Here is an 18,163-nt window from a genome sequence, read left to right on the forward strand (position 1 = left end):
TGACATGCGATTGTCATTAATGGCAAACGCAAAGTCCTCCTGTTCGTCAACATTGTTCACGTTTTGTTTCACTTTCTCGCCTTTAGTGCGGCATACCTTTGCAAAGTGATCCTTACCCTGGCACTTGTGGCATGTCTGGTCGCGTGCGGGGCATTTTGGATCTCGGCCAATGTGATCAAAATTTCCACATCTATAGCACTTTCCGTCATTTTTATTGTCTCTGTTCGGTTTATCTTTTGTTCCGTGCTTTCCCTTTTTTCCTTTATGGTCAACTCTGTGTACAGTCTCTGGGGTAGCTCCGGTCGATGTGCACGACATGTTAGCCATTTGCTCCTCGATGCTCTCACGACTGGCTATGTCCAGTGTTACTGCTAGCGTCAGCCCACGACCCTCTTCCAGCAGCTTCCTGCGCACATACCCCGATGTTCCCTTACTTAGAAGAGCATCCCTTATCTGGTTATCAGAATCTCCCCCATATCCACAGTCTCTCACAGCCTGTCTCAGGCGTGCAGCAAATTGCTGCAATGTCTCACCTGGGTTCTGGTGCATTTTTTGAAATGCCTGCCTTGCTAGCGCTGTGTTGACTTGGGGCACGAAGTATGCATTCAAAGCCTCGACCGCCTTCTTGTAGTCCGTTGCATGACCAGCGTCCAGTAAAGTTGAAAAAACGACCTGAACGTCTGGTCCAGCTAGATGTAGTAATATTGCACGTCTCCTTTGCGTTGTAGCTTCAGGTGAATCGTCAGCCAAGATGAGCCCTTTTCCGTCAGCATATAGTAGCTCGAACGATGTTAGCCACCGCTTCCATCTGGAACCTACCGTGGCTGGCTCTGTGTAGCATGCGAAATTTTGAATCCCGGATTTCTCCATACTAACTAGCTAAACGTGACTCTTTTTTTTTAATATAAATTTATTTCTGATTTTTCGCTTTTTTCTCCCAATTTAGTGGCCAATCGATCCCTATTTTAATTCAAACACCCACCCTCGCACTGTATGCGTTCGCCAACTGCATCTCTCCGGTCGGCAGTTTCGAAGGAGACCGCCTCGCCACTTTCGTGACAAGGCGACTCCAAGCCGAACCACTGTTTTTCCGACACACACAGAGACGCATTCACGTGACGAACACAAGCCGACTCCGCCCCCCTCCCGAAGACAGCGTTGCCAATGATCGCTGCTTCGTCGAGTCCGGCCATAGTCGGATCTGACGAGACCGGGGCGCGAACCCCAGTCCCCAGTGGGCAACTGCATCGACACAGAGCCGATGCTTAGACCGCTACGCCACCGCGGACCTAAACGTGACTCTTTTAACTAGCTAATTCATGTTAATCCTCGTCGCCACTGTTGTATCTCTACTTTACTACTGAATTAAGCATCTTATACAGAATTTAATCTCAATTACTTGGACGACACATCGAATTTGCGGTCTCTTGCTGAGCGCGCTTTATAAGAGAACGAACTTGCACGAGCGTACCCACAATGCCCTTGCCTTCCTGAGGGGCGTGGTAACCATAGACATGACAGATAGGGTTGTCTGAAAGGACTTCATTGAAAAGAAAAAAAAAGGCAGAATCCTCTGTGTTTCTTTTATTGATTTTAAAAAGCAAGAGATGCCAATACAAAGTATATATTCACGTATTAGCCTGAAATAATCTCAGATCTCACTGATGTGTTTCGTATCCTGCAGAAGGACAGATATCATTCAGTGTTCAGCAGAAAAGGTCTGGAAAATACATGTGTAGGAAGATACAACAAATACAATTTAAAAATAAATGTATGAAGTGTAGAAAAATACATCAGTGGAGAAGTCTAGAATTTAAAATGAAAAAGTCAAAATTGTTAAATTGTTACGAAGCTCCACAGCAATCAAAAATCCTCTACAGAACACGTCCCTTTTTCCTCACAGCTTCCCGCACAGGCTTAGGTTTCGAGTTTGTCTTTTTTAACCCCCTTCATTTGGTTTGGCTTTTTTGAGGAGATTGATGAGGGGGAGACGCTGCAGTGGCATCAGAGGTACAAGTTGTGTTGGCTCCACAACAACTTGTAAACTGAATGTGAGTCGACAGAGTGTACATATGCAATTAAGCCAGGCGGTGGGTTAGACCAAACACACGTGTAAAAATGTAAAAAAAAAAAAAAATGAGGAAAATTATTTTCTGCCCATCCTTTCATCACATCAGAGAGTGTGGCCCGAAGAATAAACTACCAACGTCTTACATTGTAAGAGTCACCTGCAAGGCAATCATTCCAGGTATTTTGACCTGATATTGTTTATGTAAAATGTTAGTTCATAAGAGCAGTTGAGCTGGGGTCCATCTTTGCAAAACAATATAAGAATGAACAATAAACAAAGTGTAAAGAGCATATAAAAAGAGAATTCATGTTAAAGAAATAAATGATATATCTTACCGTCACCTACAGTAGAGCTTATGCATTATTAATACAGTACAGCTTATACAGTAATCACCTGACATTCAATTATAACTTATTTTGCTTATATTATGCTATACAGAATTTTTAAGGATTCTGTATCTAAATGTGATATCATCACTGATGTCATGATATCACACAGATCAAGGGTTTACTTTCAGCGCCTTCATCAGTACGTTTTGAGCATCTTTGGCAAGTGCTGCAAGACAGTTATGCAGAAATGAATAAGTTGACGTAAAAGAAAGTGCTGATGCTGCTGCGATGCCAAATAGTGGAATAAATCTTGCCACTTCCTCCGCTACAGATAACGCCATTCCAGATGCAGACGTGGTTAATGCTTTAATAATCATCTCTTTGTTTATTTCTTTCAATACAAAAGGTGATCTCATGACTGCTTTTAAATCATCCAAAGGAGTCTTTGTGCTTCGTGCAAGTTTCTGCAGTGATTTGTTATCAAGACCGAAGCCCAACACATACTGATGGATGACGGTAACCAGAACGCTTGTATCAACCGCAAAAGAAAGGCCAGGGACTGGTGCAACTGCTATTAATGCAGATAATGAGGCACAATACTTTATTTTAGCTTGGAAAGCCTCTCTTCTCTTGTTGAGGATACCCTCGTTTATATTGGGAATGGCGAACAGCAGAGCATCCCTCTTGTGTTTAGGAAGTTCCTTCTCCAAGGTGTCCTCCAAGAGTTGGAAATCATACAGGCCGACATCAAAATTGGAGATCAGGAAGACTTTAGCAGATTTCATCCCATTATCTTGAAGACCTGGAGTATGTCACAAATGGATATATGACTTTTTCTCTTCAAATGGTAAAATTACATCAAAACAAACTATTTAAAAAAAAATAATGCCCTAACGTCTCTTTTCCCATCTAACTATTAAAGAAGTATTATGATGATCACAACACCTTTAACGAAATGTTCTTAAATGTTTTTGAGGCTTTTAAGGAATCACATGAAAAATATAGTGCTACCATGTTCAGACCAAGAGATAGTATATGACTATAGCTGCTCATCTTCAAGTGAATGGCTTGACTTTTCAGCCACATTTGACACAGAACTGAAAGTATGGCAAACATCTCATGGATTTGCTCTCAGCTTTTACCTAAACACAACCAACAGTTATCACTGTTTCATGAGCAGCATAGCCCATGTCATTTGTGTTAACTGTATTGTGTTTAAATATCAACACAATCTGCTGTCATTGTAAACACCCATCTGCTGCTCTGTTGTAAGTGCATTATTTGCATTGTCTTGGTAGATCTGGATAATTGTGTATTCGCACAGCTACATTGTATAATAATTATAATAGTATTACAACGATTATGTCACATATTTTCTTTACGTTTTAGAAGAAGTAGAAAGCCACATTATTTGACATTGTATTCTTACAATGAATTAGTTCTCTGCATTTAACCCATCCCATTGTATAGGAGCGGTGGGCAGCTGCAGCACTCGGGGACCAACTCCAGTTCTTCTTTCCATTGCCTTGCCCAGGGGCACAGACAGGAGTATTAACCCTAACATGCATGTCTTTTTGATGGTGGGGGGAAACCAGAGCACCGGGAGGAAATCCACGCAGACGCGGGGAGAACATGCAAACTCCACACAGAAAGGACCTGGGATAGTTTGGGTTTCAAACCCAGGACCTTCTTGCTGTGAGTCAACAGTGCTAACCACTGGCCTGCCTTGCCGCCATCTTTACGTTTTCATCCTGAAGGTTTTGCTTGGATGTTTTACTGTTATGGGTTGTATTTAAACCTCTACCTTGAAATTTCAAAAACGTTTTAACAATTTTCAATGTTGTTTACTTTCAAAATTATATTGGTGAGAGCACCCGCAGGTCAGCCGGCTACACTGTGTGTGACTACTGGCCATGATAAATAAACTTTAAGATACTAACCTTTACAACAATATTTCCTGATTTTGTCAAGCGTCTCAGCTTGATTGAAGTCCCTCTGACTTCTCTCTGCATCACGTAAATTGTTATCAATCTTAGAGCGGACAAAGTACAGCATCTTCCCCATTTTCTGGATGGCCAAAGCCAGCTTCACATCATTTTCTGTGAAACGATCAGCTGAGATGATGATGAAAAAATCAAACTTCTCAAATCCAACATGCTTCAGGTATTTTTCAGCTGGGAACTTGGTGGTACCAATCCCAGGGAGATCCCACAGAACAACATTTGGATAGGATGGATGGGGGTACGGTGTAACCTCCATGGTGGTTTCCACACAACCAGTGGGAGCAGCTCCCTCATCCCTGTTGTCAATGCCTCTGAAGGCATTAACAAAGGTGGATTTACCAGAGCCTGAGTCTCCTGTAACGGCAATATTCAGTGGAATATCTTCCTGCTGTTTCAAATACTCTTGGATCTTCTGAGCAGCTGAAGCAGGATCATTGTTCTGAAGTGCCTCTGCTATTTCTTGTGTTGGTTCATTTTTGAAACGATTTTCCATGGCTATCCTGTAAAAGTTAAGGAAATGTAATATGCTGTGAAAACGTTTGTATAGTTTTCTGCAAAGACAAACATGCAAATAGGATTCAATGCATTGGTGGAAAATATTTCTGGATTTATTGTCCCAAGAAATAAAATGAAATATAATCTAGAGAATAAGAGTAAACACTTAACCTTAATCATTTCCTGTCAACAGCTACTCACCCTGAGTTGATTCTCCAATGAAAAATTAGATTAAATTGGAGCAAAGGTCTTGGCTCTGTCGTGATACAGAAGTCTACAGCAGATTAATTACTTTAACAATATTCTCAATCGTGATAAACAAATGAACTTCACAAAAAAAAGTTTCCACTCTGTTACTTGCACACTCCAGCCTGTGTGAAGGCCACAGATGAAAGGGTAATCATTCAAGCTCAAACTCCTGGACTTTGGCTCCAGCTCCATCTGTTCTCGCCATATTTATGCTGGAACCAAACTCCTGCCCTTTGGGCGTGGCAATAAGACGAGTCACACCATTTACAAGAAATCCTGTTTAGTTGAAACTCTTCCTGGCTCAGCTGTGAAATCGAGCATGAAACGTGTTGGAAATAGATTCAAGATTTAATTCATTGTCATTGCCATTATGTACCTGCGTACATAAAAAAAAACGAAATGCTGTTTCTCCCAACCCACAGCATTGCAACAGAAAAGATAAATAAATATATATATATATATAATTTTCCTAAAAACGATACCACTAAAAACATATAAAAACATAGAGAACCAAAAAAAAAAGGAAAAAAAGCACAAACAGTTAACAACACAGTCCATTAAAGTACAATTTCAGTTCAATTTTGACAGCTGGTGTCTGTCAATGAGTGACCAGCACTGATGGGTGGGGCTCAAAATGAAATGGCTTTCTTCTTTCTTCTTAAAACACAACGTGAAAAGGAAACACCATGATTATTGAAAAAAATACCGAAAATTAGATTGACATTGTTATCTATAAAAGTCCCCTTTTCGTTTATTCACCTATAATTATTTATTTTACTGGATGTCATATATCAGTTTATTTTGTTCTCTCAGTAATAATCAGATTCAGGCCTTATCGGCCAAGCATGCTTCACACATAGTATAAGGAAGTTGCCTTCGGTTGTCAGATCTCACAAAATACATACATACAAACTTACATACATTTAACACGTATGTAGTGTATTTGAATAAGTGCATTACTCAGTGTGACTGCTAGGCGGCACTGTAACTTTGCTGTTGTGTTACTGTGTTTGCATTGAGACCACAGAATAAAACGTTGTTGACTGACTAGAAATGGCTTCCATCAAATCATATATTACATGGTGTCAGAATAAAACTTGAAGAAACCAAAGAAAGGAAGAAAATGGAGCAGATGAAACGTCCGACCTCATTAAGTCTAGAAGGAAATCTAGCGGGAAATTGGAGAGTCTGGATCCAGAGATTCGAACTGTTCCTTGTCGCCAGCGGAATTGACGAAAAGTCCGATGCAGTGAAAAGAGCCACGTTCCTACATGTGGCCGGAGACGAAGCAATTAAGGTATATAGTCCATGGGCCAGACGATATTTCGGTACACTCAAGGTGGCAAAACTTACTTATAATTTTTGAAAGGATCCATGTCTGTAGATGATATTTTGGTATGATAACCATTCCTGAGTGGCAGCTGTATCACAGTTATCAGCTTATGAAGTTAACCACCCGCTAAACTAAATTGCATTTTAGACGCTGGTGCATATCCTGGTTTAGCCTCATGGTCAGGACATTTTTCAATGTTCTATAATATTGTCTTTGGTATCATTTTAAAGGGGACCTTCTGTTGATTGATATTACATATAACCCGAGTGTATTTGTATCACTATGTATGTAACCAAGGTATTATTTGTATTACTCTGTATGTAACCAATGTGTGTAACCAGAACAGAGGGTGAAGGAAGACACATTCATGTCGATAAAATATATTACATGCCTCGCACGGAATGTGGGGGGTTGCCGTCCTCTGAGGCCTTGGGAAAGATACCGTGTCTGTTGCAAGGAGGGCCCCCGATAAGAGTTGCAGGATGAGCACTCCCTAAAGCTCAACCATGAAAGGGAGCATTGACCAAACATAGTGGACAGGAAAATCAAGGCCATGTGTGATGAATGAACAAGGGAGGTTTAGCATATAAAGAAGCACACACACAATAGAAAGTCAGACACATACGACGGATTGGCAGAGTGTGTCTCCAGATCTGTACTCAATAAAATCATTTTAATCTCCTAAGACGTGGTGGCTGTTTTCTTCACATCAACGGACCCGGGGACGAGGAACACGGAGGTGTTTTCCCGACAGATTGGGGGCTCGTCCGGGATGTGAAGAAGCAGTCCTAATTGGACAGTGTGGCTGCCCGCCGACACCTTCCGAGCTTGGGGTCGACCCACAACACGAATAAGGTAAGCAGAACCTGTTTTAACAAAATCTGCATATTGGACTGAATTACTAAATTGTACTAAGCTCGGGAAGGAGAAGGCGGCCAGTTTAACAAAAAAGTAAGGGTTGGAGTCCCCTACGGTAAGAGTAAAAAGGAGATGATCGGTAGAAGAGGTTGGAGTCCTCTGTCTAAGATCCTAGGTAGTGGCGCACCCACTCACTCTCTGACGAGGGGGTGAGATTAAGGCTGGGAAAACTCTCCCGGGGAATTGAGGACCCCCAAAGGAGGGAATCTTAGAGCTCAGTAAGGGTTGGAGTCCCTGAAAAAATTGGTTAAATACAGTAAGGGTTGGAGTCCCTGAAAAATTGGTTAAATAGAGCTCAGTAAGGGTTGGAGTCCCTGAAAAATTGGTTAAATACAGTAAGGGTTGGAGTCCCTGAACAATAGATTAAATAGAGTAAGGGTTGGAGTCCCTAACAGATAGACAGGAGACGTAAAAGGTAGAATGGAAAAAGAAGAAGGAGAAAAAAGCGGTGGCGGACCGCAGTGGAAGTCCCTGCAGAAGCAGAGCGACATACTGATACAAATGATGATGAACCAAAAAAATGAGGGTCCCAAGGCAAAGGCGAGACGAAGGGAGGAAGAACAACGTAGGTTAGAAGAAGCTATTATAAGGGAAAAGAGAAAAGCGGAGGACGCCGTTCCGTTGGGGAGGTATTTGTGGAAGCAGGAAAAAATGTGTAAGGAAAAGCGAGTAGAGGCAGAGAAAAAGAGACAGACATGTGGGTTGATGTCACAGAGGAAATGGAATAAGACTATAAGGCAAGCTGAGGAAGATCGACTAAGATGGTATAATTATGCTATCATGTGGCAAGGGCTTGTTCATTGCATGAAAGAGAAAAAGACAGGGGGACCCCAGATAGAAAAAAATGATCCTCCTCCATACGAGGTGGGAAGATGTAGCCCACAGCCACAAGGACAGTGTGAGGGCGGATTATATCCGGTATTAAACATTACGGATGGTAAATTTCAAATTGAAACAGCTCCGGTGCCCAGCGCCCCCAAGATAACAACCCGATCACGGGGGAGAATAGAGACTGTGAATGAAGGGCTTAGCTCCCCGGAGGAGGAGGACGAGGAAGAAGTCCCGTTTAAACAGAGATTAGCCAGACAACAGGGAGCCAGAGGGGCGCGGCCGAAGCCAAAACAGCGGGAAAAGGGGGAGAGGCCAGTGGTCATCACAGGCTCATTGACGGGGGTGTGTGAAGATGATAATGAGATATCAGATACCTACCATGTGGAAGCAATGGGCGTAGCCCAGAGAAGCTGGGAAGATGAGGGAGAGAGAAGTAGAGAGAGAGAGGAGTGTGTGGCGGGAGCTTTACTAACCTCCGCCGCTGAAATAATGAGAGAAGCAGAGTTGTTGTTATCCCCAGGGAAAGAGAGGGGGGGGGGCAGGGCCCCCTCCACAGACACGGGCTAGGTCCCGATTGCAGTGTCCACTCGTGCAGTCGCATAGGGGTCAGGGGAGCCGATATAAACCATGGAATTTGGGTGACGTACATGCCCTAGTGGATAAGATGCCCCCGATAACTGAGGGAGGGGGCATATGGTTGGGAGAATTGGATAAGCTTACGCAGGGAAAAACGCTGGCCCTGGGTGATTGGCGGGCGGTGGCGGCCCGCAGTATGTCGGCATCTGAGTTACGGGAAATAGAGCTCAATGCCCAAATTGACAATGAGCCTGACGATCGCCCTCTCCTACTGGATTTGGCGGAAATATGTCAAGCCACACGGGATAAGTTTCCCCCACCTAATCGCGGACATGTTCCGAAATTAGAGTGGTCGAAAGACAAAACCCCCCGGGAATATTTGAATAAGGCAAAGGAAGAATGGACTCGTCACACAGGTCAACACCCCGATAGAAAAGGAGTACAACAAGAATGGTATAGGAGGGCAATATTGGAGGGGGTCCCGGAGAAAGTGAGAAGACCCATGTTAGATAACCCCGATTTGCCAGGTAGTGAGCCGAGTGTGTGGGAGCGACACTTGATACACCACTTACAAAGAATGCGAGATGACGAAAAAGAAAAAGAGGAGCAGACGAAGGAGCTGCAGCAGCAGCTGTTAAAATTAGATGTGGGCAAAGCCCGTAAGGAAGCAACAGAGTTGAAACATAGTAGTAAAAAACAAATGATGGCCGGGAGTGAGCCCGTTGTCCCTCAGCCGGATCTCCCATATCCTCCCGATTTGTATCCGATTCCCCCGTGGGAACAAGGGTTTCCCACATGGGGACCAAGGGGGTTTGGCCGTGGTTTTCGGCGCGGCTACAGGGGCGGACCACCGAGGGGTGGGTGGGCCGGGACGGGGGGACGGGGCCGACCCTCCTATCCTGGCCGGTATGACGCCTGTCACACGTGCGGCAGAATTGGCCACTGGGCCCGGGAGTGTCCACAGAACCAGACACGGAGGGGCCGGGGAGGACCTCCAAGAGGCGGAGTCCAGGTACCCCACCCCCAACTGGCGCCCCCGGAGAGGAGCGGACAGTTCCCCCAGGGACATTGGGAGGACGATGCAGAATGACGAGTCCCACGGGAAGCCCCTGGCGTGGGGACAACGGCAGACCCCATGCTTAAAATGACAGTGGACAATACGGATTTGATGATGTTAGTGGATACCGGTGCCACCTATTCCACAATAAATGTGACACCGACTGAGGACAAATTATCAGGAGCCACAGTGAGTGTGGTGGGGTTTTCCGGGGAAACACAAATACTGCCTATTACTAAACCTCTCGTCATCACCATAGGGGACCAAAGACTGTTACACCCCTTTGTGTGTTCCCCCTCCGTTCCAGTTAGTCTGCTAGGAAGAGACCTACTGATTAAACTACGGGCATCCATATTGTGTTGTGGGGATGGCCTCAGAGTCACCCTGCCAGGGGGCTCTATCCTGCCCTGCCTACCACAGCTCAGGAGGTGCGGACAGTGGCTTCTGCAGAACGAGGAGCCGGAATACGCTGACATCTATTGGGGTACCCTCCCCGACGACCCCCCACAAGACAAAGGCCTGCTACAACACTACGGGGAGTGGGGGCCCTGGATTTCCAGTCTTGCACCCTACACGCCCCCGGTTGACCCGCCCCATCTTACCCTATATTATGATAGAGAAAGTGATGAGGGCTATCAGACGGAATTTGACGAAATACAGGGAAACATTTGGGAGGTCCGACTGACAGATATTTATGTTGCCCCTGAGGGAGTGGCCGCCGCAGCCTCATTGACTACGTCACAAATGGCCTGGTATAAGATGGGCGACGAAGCGTCACCACACGTTTCACTCGCTCTGCATCCCGATCATCAGGCAAAAGATTTGGGACCCATGATCAAGGCTGCCCTGCTCTTGCAAGACTGGGCCCCCACTCAGCTCCCCGGGGTGGCCTACTCCCCATCGGGAAGGGTATGGCGCATTATCAACTCCACGTTGGATACCGTAACACTGTGTCATGAGCAAATCGGTCGATATCATGGTAGGGAAAAATCTGATCACCCTTTGGCCGCTCCCTTGATTGCGGCCCTGCCTGAGACACTGTGGTCGGGGAGCCCCACGGATGTCGGGCTAGTAGACTGTCCCCCGGTGTCGTTTTCACTTAAACACACGAAGGCCCCAGTCTGGATCCCACAGTACCCTCACACGCAGCAGGCGGAGGATGGCATAGCAGAAACCATAAGTGCCCTGTTGGCTTCCGGGGTTCTGGAACCCTCCACCTCCGCCTGGAACACCCCCATTCTCCCGGTGGAGAAACCCGGGACGGGTAAATATCGAATGGCCCATGACCTTAGGGCCATAAACGCCCTCCTCCTCACACCCTCCATTCCTGGGCCCAATCCACATACAGCCCTTGGAGCGCTGGACCCCACCCACATATGGTTTTCCTGTATAGACTTGGCTAACGCCTTTTTCTGCCTTCCCCTGGCACACCACCTACGTGACGTCTTTTCCTTCACCTTTCGCGGCCGCCAACTTCGATACACCCGCCTGCCACAGGGTTTTGCGAACTCCCCCGGCTTTTTCAATCAGGTCTTACAGAAAATTTTGTCTGCCTGTCCCCTCCCTACCGGCTGTACACTCGTGCAATATGTTGACGACCTTCTGCTAGCCGCTCCCACCCCCGCAGCATGCGCTGCTGCCACAGACCGAGTTCTCCGTCACCTCGCCACAGCCGGCTTTAAGGTTAGTCGGGCCAAACTTCAAGTGGTGCGGACGCAGGTCTCTTTTTTGGGAAGGGTCATATCCCAGAAGGGAGCTGCCATGTCCTCCGCGCATCGCTCCACTATTTTGACACACCCTAAACCCCTCCGGGTGAAGGACATGCTCTCGTTTCTGGGACTTACAGGCTACAGTCGCACATACATTCCAGACTACGTGGGTCTTACCACACCTTTACGGTTGTTGGTAAAGGCCTGCGGGATGCGCAACCTCGCCGCCTCACTGCTCTGGACTCCCGAGGCAGAAACCACTTTCATTACCTTGAAGCAACGCTTGGCCCAAAGCGCTGAACTTGCTATTCCAGATCACACCCTACCCTTCTATTTGGATGTTTCTGAAACAGACGGCACAGTAAATGGCATTCTGTTTCAGAAAAAAGGGGGGGAAAGAAGGATTTTGATGTATGCTAGCATACTGTTGGACGCCACCGAGAAGCGACACCCGCCGTGTACACAACATGCAGCAGGCGTAGCAAAAATTGTACAAAAAACAGCACACATTGTGATGGATCACCCACTGACGGTCCTAACAACACACAGTGTAATAGCCTTTGTTAACTCACAACGGTTTACTATGACACCGCTGAGACAACAGAGAATAACAAAGGCCTTGGAGGCACCAAACGTGACATTCATCCACGAAGGGATAAACATGGCGGATAGAATGGGAACGGGGGAACCACACGAATGTGAAAGACGGGTAGAACAAGAGGGAAAAAATAAGACCAGATTTGGAAGCTCAGGCTATACCAGGGGCTATAGTGTTGTACACGGATGGCTGTTGCTATCGGGATGAGCAAAAGGGCCTCCAGGCAGGATATGCGGTGGTAAGACAGACAGAGACAGGACTCGAAACTGTAGTAGCAGAAAAACTGGAGGGACAAATGTCAGCACAGAGGGCTGAAATAAGAGGGCTGATTGCGGCCCTGGAGTGGGGAAAAGGAAAAAGGGTAACCATATACTCAGACTCGGCATACGCAGTAGGGGTGGTGCATTTAGAGATTCCCCAATGGCAGCGAGTGGGGTTTATCACCGCAGGAGGGAAGCCCATTAAACACGAGTCGGATATCAAGAGACTAATTGAGGTCATTCACCTACCAGAACAGGTAGCAGTGGTAAATGTAAAGGGCACGATGTGGGAAATACTCTGGTAGCCAAGGGAAATCAGGAAGCAGATAGGGTGGCGAAGCAAGTGACAGGATATTCGACGGCTCATCAAATGATGACAACAGAACAGGAGGAAGTTAGCGAAATATGGGACCAGGAGACCATAAAATATTTTCAAGGAAAGGCAGGGATACACGAGCAAGCAGTGTGGGTACAGCGCGGAGCAACGGAATATGGGGGGTTGTGGAGAGGACCCGATGGCCGAATAGTCCTGCCACCAGGGATTAGAAGGAAGGCCCTTCAGGAGGCCTACGGAATAGGGCATGTAGGGGCTGTTCAGATGAATCGAAATCTTTGCCATTGGTGGCATCCTTTTTTGACTGACATGACTAAATACCACGTCAAGAGTTGCCCCATTTGCACTCAGTATAATCCTCGCCCCACCATAAAACCTGAAATGGGGGGATTTCCCCTGATCTCGTGTCCAGGACAAGAGGTGGTATTGGATTATACGGATATGGGGGAAGCCAAGAGGGTGAAAGGACACCAGTATTTGTTGGTGTGTGTGGATCAATTGACAGGGTGGCCGGAGGCATGGCCGGCAAAAAAGGAAGATAGCGCCACTGTTATAAAATGCTTGATTAACCATTACATTCCTCGACATGGATTCCCCTCCAAAATCCGCTCCGACAACGGATCTCATTTCAAGGGGGCTGACCTCAGAAAGGTCGAGAGCCTATTAGGACTGAAACACGCCTTTGGGAACGTATACCATCCACAGTCCCAGGGCAAGGTAGAAAGAATGAATCACAACCTCAAACAAAAACTGGCTAAGATTTGTGCTCAAACTAAAATGAATTGGGTTGAGGCCCTTCCCTTGGCACTAATGACGATTAGGTCATCAATCAATCAGGGGACTGGGTTCACCCCATATGAATTAATGACGGGGCGACAGTTTCCGGGGCCAGGGGCGGCCCCAATGGAGGGACTAGAGTCAATGGGGGGAACTAAAAGCACATGTTTTAAAGATTTACAGGCTTTGGTTTCAGATTTCTCCCGACAGGTTGGCGAAAGACGCACGCCGGCACCGGAATCCACCCTCCCCCAGGCGCGGTGGATCCTGTTGCGAGCCATTAAGCGGAAGTGGGCGGAGCCCCGGTGGACCGGACCCTACGAGGTGGTAGAGAGGACGTCTCACGCAGTCCGGCTGAAAGGGAAAGGAGACGTCTGGTACCACTGGAGCCAGTGTGCTGTCGCGGAGGAGCCTGGACGGACCCTAGACGCTATACAAGAGGGCCTACAGGAGGCAACGTCTCCCCAGGAAGAGAGACCAGATTCCAGCGAAACACCAAACCACACTGTTAGCTTGGAACAGGGTGAAAGTGCTGGTAACCTCTCCCCTAGGTCATAGAGGAGCCCGGCCGGACGAGCACATACCCGGCTAGAAGAAGCCGATTCGGGAGGAACGGTCCAGCAGATCGGCGAACCAGCAGCCGGCGCCATGACGGGCAAAATAACTCACCATCATGTAGAAATTAGATTAGCGGTTGGGGCTCTGGCCGTGGTGATGTGGCTGACCGGGTGCGTCTGGGCTTTTGATTTAACCCAGAGCCGGGCAAAGAGGGAAGAGGTAAAAAGGGGAGAAGAGTTCCGCTAAGAGAAAAGAGCCTTTAATGTCAAGTGAGCTCCCATCCAGACCATGGCAGAAAGTTGGCATAGACCTGTGTGAGTACAAAAAGCAAAACTACTTGATAGTGTCTGACTATTATTCCAGGTTTTTGGAGATCCTAAATCTACCAACAACTACTAGCAGTCAGGTTGTAGCTAGGCTGAAGGCTACATTTGCACGTTTTGGTATCCCTGAAATTGTAGTTAGCGATAATGGGCCACAGCTAGTTTCAGAAGAGATGAGGAGGTTCAGTGAGGATTATGATTTCATCCATGTGACTTCAAGCCCACACTACCCCCAGAGTAATGGACAGGCAGAGAGGGCTGTTCAGATAGCCAAAAGCATATTAAGGCAGGAAGACCCTCTCCTCGCCCTGTTGACATACAGAGCTACACCCTCTTCTTCCACTGGAGCCAGTCCAGCGGAATTGCTCATGGGTAGGAGACTCAGAACCACCTTACCCACATTGCAGCATAACCTGAAACCGGCCTGGCCTAAAGAGGAACTGATCAAAACCGCTGACGCCGCAGCCAAATCGAGGCAGGCTTTCTACTACAACCGCAGGAACGGCGTGCGGACACTGCGCCCACTGAACTCGGGTGACGCAGTACTCACCAAACCTGATGGACAGAAAACATGGACAATGCCAGCAGTTGTTCACAGTCAGAGCTCCACTCCCAGATCCTACATAGTGGAGACAGCTCAAGGTGAACATTACAGAAGGAACAGGCGCCACCTGTTGGCCACACCTAAAACACTCACCTTTGTCAGCAGGGATCCTGACCATGTCACTCCAGGGGAGAGTGGAAACACGGATGAGTCCCGAGCAGCAGAAATGCCAACTTCCACACCATATGTTACTCGCTCTGGCAGGGTGAGCAAGCCTGCAATCCGGCTGGATTTGTGAGGCGTATGGACTTGTGTACTGTGGGGGATTTGTTATTTTTTTTGTGAAAAGGGGGGTGATATACAGGTTAGAAAATCATCTTAGAGGGGGAGATGTAATGAATGAAAGGTCACGTGTTTAACTTGACCTACTCACGGGTGTACGTGCAGTGCGTGTGACGTATACAGGAAGTTAGAAGCGCATGTTATGAAGGTTGTATGTCGGATGAACGCTAGTAAAAGCTACACAGTTAAGAACCTACGAAGTCGGCTCGTTCTTGAATTATTCTTATGTCAGTAAGACAAGGCGTCTACGGACATTACACCAATGAAACACTATTCTCAATCGTGATAAACAAATGAACTTTACCAAAAAAAAGTTTCCACTCTGCTACTTGCACACTCCAGCCTGTGTGAAGGCCACAGATGAAAGGGTAAACATTCAAGCTCAAGCTCCTTGACTTTGGCTCCAGCTCCCGTTGTTCTCGCCATATTTATCCCGGAACCAAACTCCGGCCGTCTGGGCGTGGCAATAAGACGAGTCACACCATTTACAAGAAATCCTGTTTACTTGAAACTCTTCCTGGCTCAGCTGTGAAATCGAGCATGAAACGTGTTGGAAATAGATTCAAGATTTAATTTGTTGTCATTGCCATTATGTACCTGCGTACATAAAAAAAAAACCAAAACACACAAACAGTTAACAACACAGACCATTAAAGCACTTTTTTTTTGCTTCGCTCTACCGTCTCTCTAAGATCAGTCTTTACATAAATCCCCAGTCACAAGGAAATTTGAACTAAAACGCATGCATGCATACATTTACAGTGATCATTGTATGATCTAAGCCTGAAGATGCTCTTAGACATATATAACTTAAACATGGAAAAGTGTGGCACACTGCATGCTACCACTTAAACAGAGGTGACGATTCATACACTATCAAATCACTTATTTTAGAAACGAGACTTGGATAAATCAATCATTTCATAGTAAGTTTTTACTAGACATCAATACTGTTAATGTCTGAGTGTTAATCCAACTTCTACAGCACAGGTCCAATTTCACACACCGGGAAATAAATCAACACACAGAAGTATACATTTATTTTTTAGTGTGACCTATACCTCTGCCACCGACAGAAGAACTGTTACGTTATTGGTAAATTATTTATAATGATGGTGTAGAGAGAATTCAATCTACAGCAATGTATGCACTCTATACTGTCAATCACAATGATTCCCATACTCCTTTGTATTGTGGCTGTCTATTTTTTTTATTTCTTTAATTTAACTTTTCAGTGATAAGATATGATAAAATGTATTGACAATATCTCAGAGACAGAGAATATCTTTCCCCCACTATATTTATCTGATTTTGTTCCCGAGAGATTGTATTGTGTCCTCCCTGTCTGAGATGAGGCCAACTGGATTTCCTATAAATGGTGTGACTTCTCTTGCTGCCACCTGGAGCTCACATAGTGTAAAAGCACACCCAAACGGCTGAGCTCTAATTACAAATTAAATGACCAACAAAAAAGAAAAAGAAAAAAAGAAAGAAAAAGAAAAAATGTGCAAAACTATTCTTCCCACATGTCTACAGCCAAATACTGCAACATGTACTTCAAAATGTATTTATTTTCAAAATTAATCATGAATAATATAAACAAGTTCTTAGTAATCAGTATTAATATTGAGTAGAAACAGGATGATAAAATTAGTTAATAGGTAACAATTATTTTCATTTTTTTCATTTTTCTTTCCCTGATAAGCACAAGAGTTAGTTCTGTGTCATGTTGCATGGTACACCTGTGCCTGCTGCTGTCTTTTCTCTCCATCATCTGCTCACTCCTTCCATCTTCTGCTGCCAGAAAAACAGTGAAATGTATACTTAATGACAACATCAGAAAATATTGAATAAAATATTTAAAAAATAATTTTTAATTTTTCGTTCTGTCTTTCACTCAGACAAATTTCAGAAAAATGTCATCCAGTGTGGTGCTGTACCTTTCACTTTTCCAGACTCTGCTGCTGTTTCTCTCCATGACTTGCTCTCTGTCACACATCTTCTGCAAAAAACAGATAAACATAAACTGTTTTCAGTCACACACAATTTTCAGATAAAGCTCATGCTGTAGTATTTACTGTACCTCTCTATCATCTGATTCTGTCTCTTCTCTTTCCCTCCAGGCTCCATCACTTGCTTTCCCTCCATCACTTGCTGTTTTCCTTCTTTCATTTGCCTCTGTCCTTCTTTCACTTGCTGTTTTCCTTCTTTCACTTACTGTTTTCCTTCTTTCACTTGCTGTTTTCTTTCTTTCACTTGCCTCTCTCCTTCTTTCACTTGCCTCTTTCCTTCTTTCACTTGCCTCTTTACTTCTTTCACTTGCTGCTTTCCCTCTGTCACTTCTTGTTTACCCTCCATCACCAGCTGCTTTCCCGTCATCATCCTCTAATTCTCTTCTCTCTCCCTCTATCATTTGCTTCCATCTTTTCTCTTCCTCCATCATCTGCTGTATTCTCTCTGTTTAGTTCTTTGAAGATGGAAGTGTTAGGCTGAAACGTCTTGCTTTTAGCTTTGCAAATCTATCTATGACCTCCCCGTGGTCAACATTGGCCAGCATCTCCCTCTCAATTGACATTATAGCCAAATTACTTAGCCGCTCCTGACCCATTGTATTTCTCAGCCATGTGTGTAGTCGGCGGAGGGCACTGAAAGACCTTTCACAACTGCAGCTGGTAACTGGGATCGTCAAGGAAGCTTGAAAGATGGCCTTAAGGGAGGGGAACATATCCTTGTCCAAAAGGGAAAACACACTTTGAATGGTGGGTAGTGCTAGGTCTTTCTTTTTTCTGTCGAGGAACTTTTTTGCAACAAGAATTTCTTCAGGCTTCATTTGGATGCTGTAATGTTCAGCCAGAT

General features: G+C 45.5%; 1 protein-coding gene across 2 annotated transcripts; it reads right to left on the minus strand.

Moving 5' to 3' along the window:
* Positions 1–1,569: 1,569 nt before the first annotated feature.
* LOC130123949 (interferon-inducible GTPase 5-like) lies at positions 1,570–15,650 on the minus strand. 2 transcript variants are annotated; one of them, XM_056293284.1, is made up of 4 exons: positions 15,612–15,650; positions 15,119–15,281; positions 4,341–4,903; positions 1,570–3,202 (listed from the first exon to the last, which is right to left on the minus strand). In XM_056293284.1, exons 3-4 carry the CDS (start codon positions 4,894–4,896, stop codon positions 2,571–2,573), a joined length of 1,188 nt encoding a protein of 395 aa, XP_056149259.1. In that variant the 5' UTR covers positions 4,897–4,903; positions 15,119–15,281; positions 15,612–15,650; the 3' UTR covers positions 1,570–2,570. The 2 variants fall into 2 exon arrangements, with proteins under 2 accessions (XP_056149259.1, XP_056149258.1); XM_056293283.1 differs by lacking the exons at positions 15,119–15,281; positions 15,612–15,650 and adding an exon at positions 5,100–5,308.
* Positions 15,651–18,163: the final 2,513 nt, after the last annotated feature.

Source organism: Lampris incognitus, chromosome 14, assembly GCF_029633865.1.
Source record: "Lampris incognitus isolate fLamInc1 chromosome 14, fLamInc1.hap2, whole genome shotgun sequence".
Taxonomy (NCBI): domain Eukaryota; kingdom Metazoa; phylum Chordata; class Actinopteri; order Lampriformes; family Lampridae; genus Lampris; species Lampris incognitus.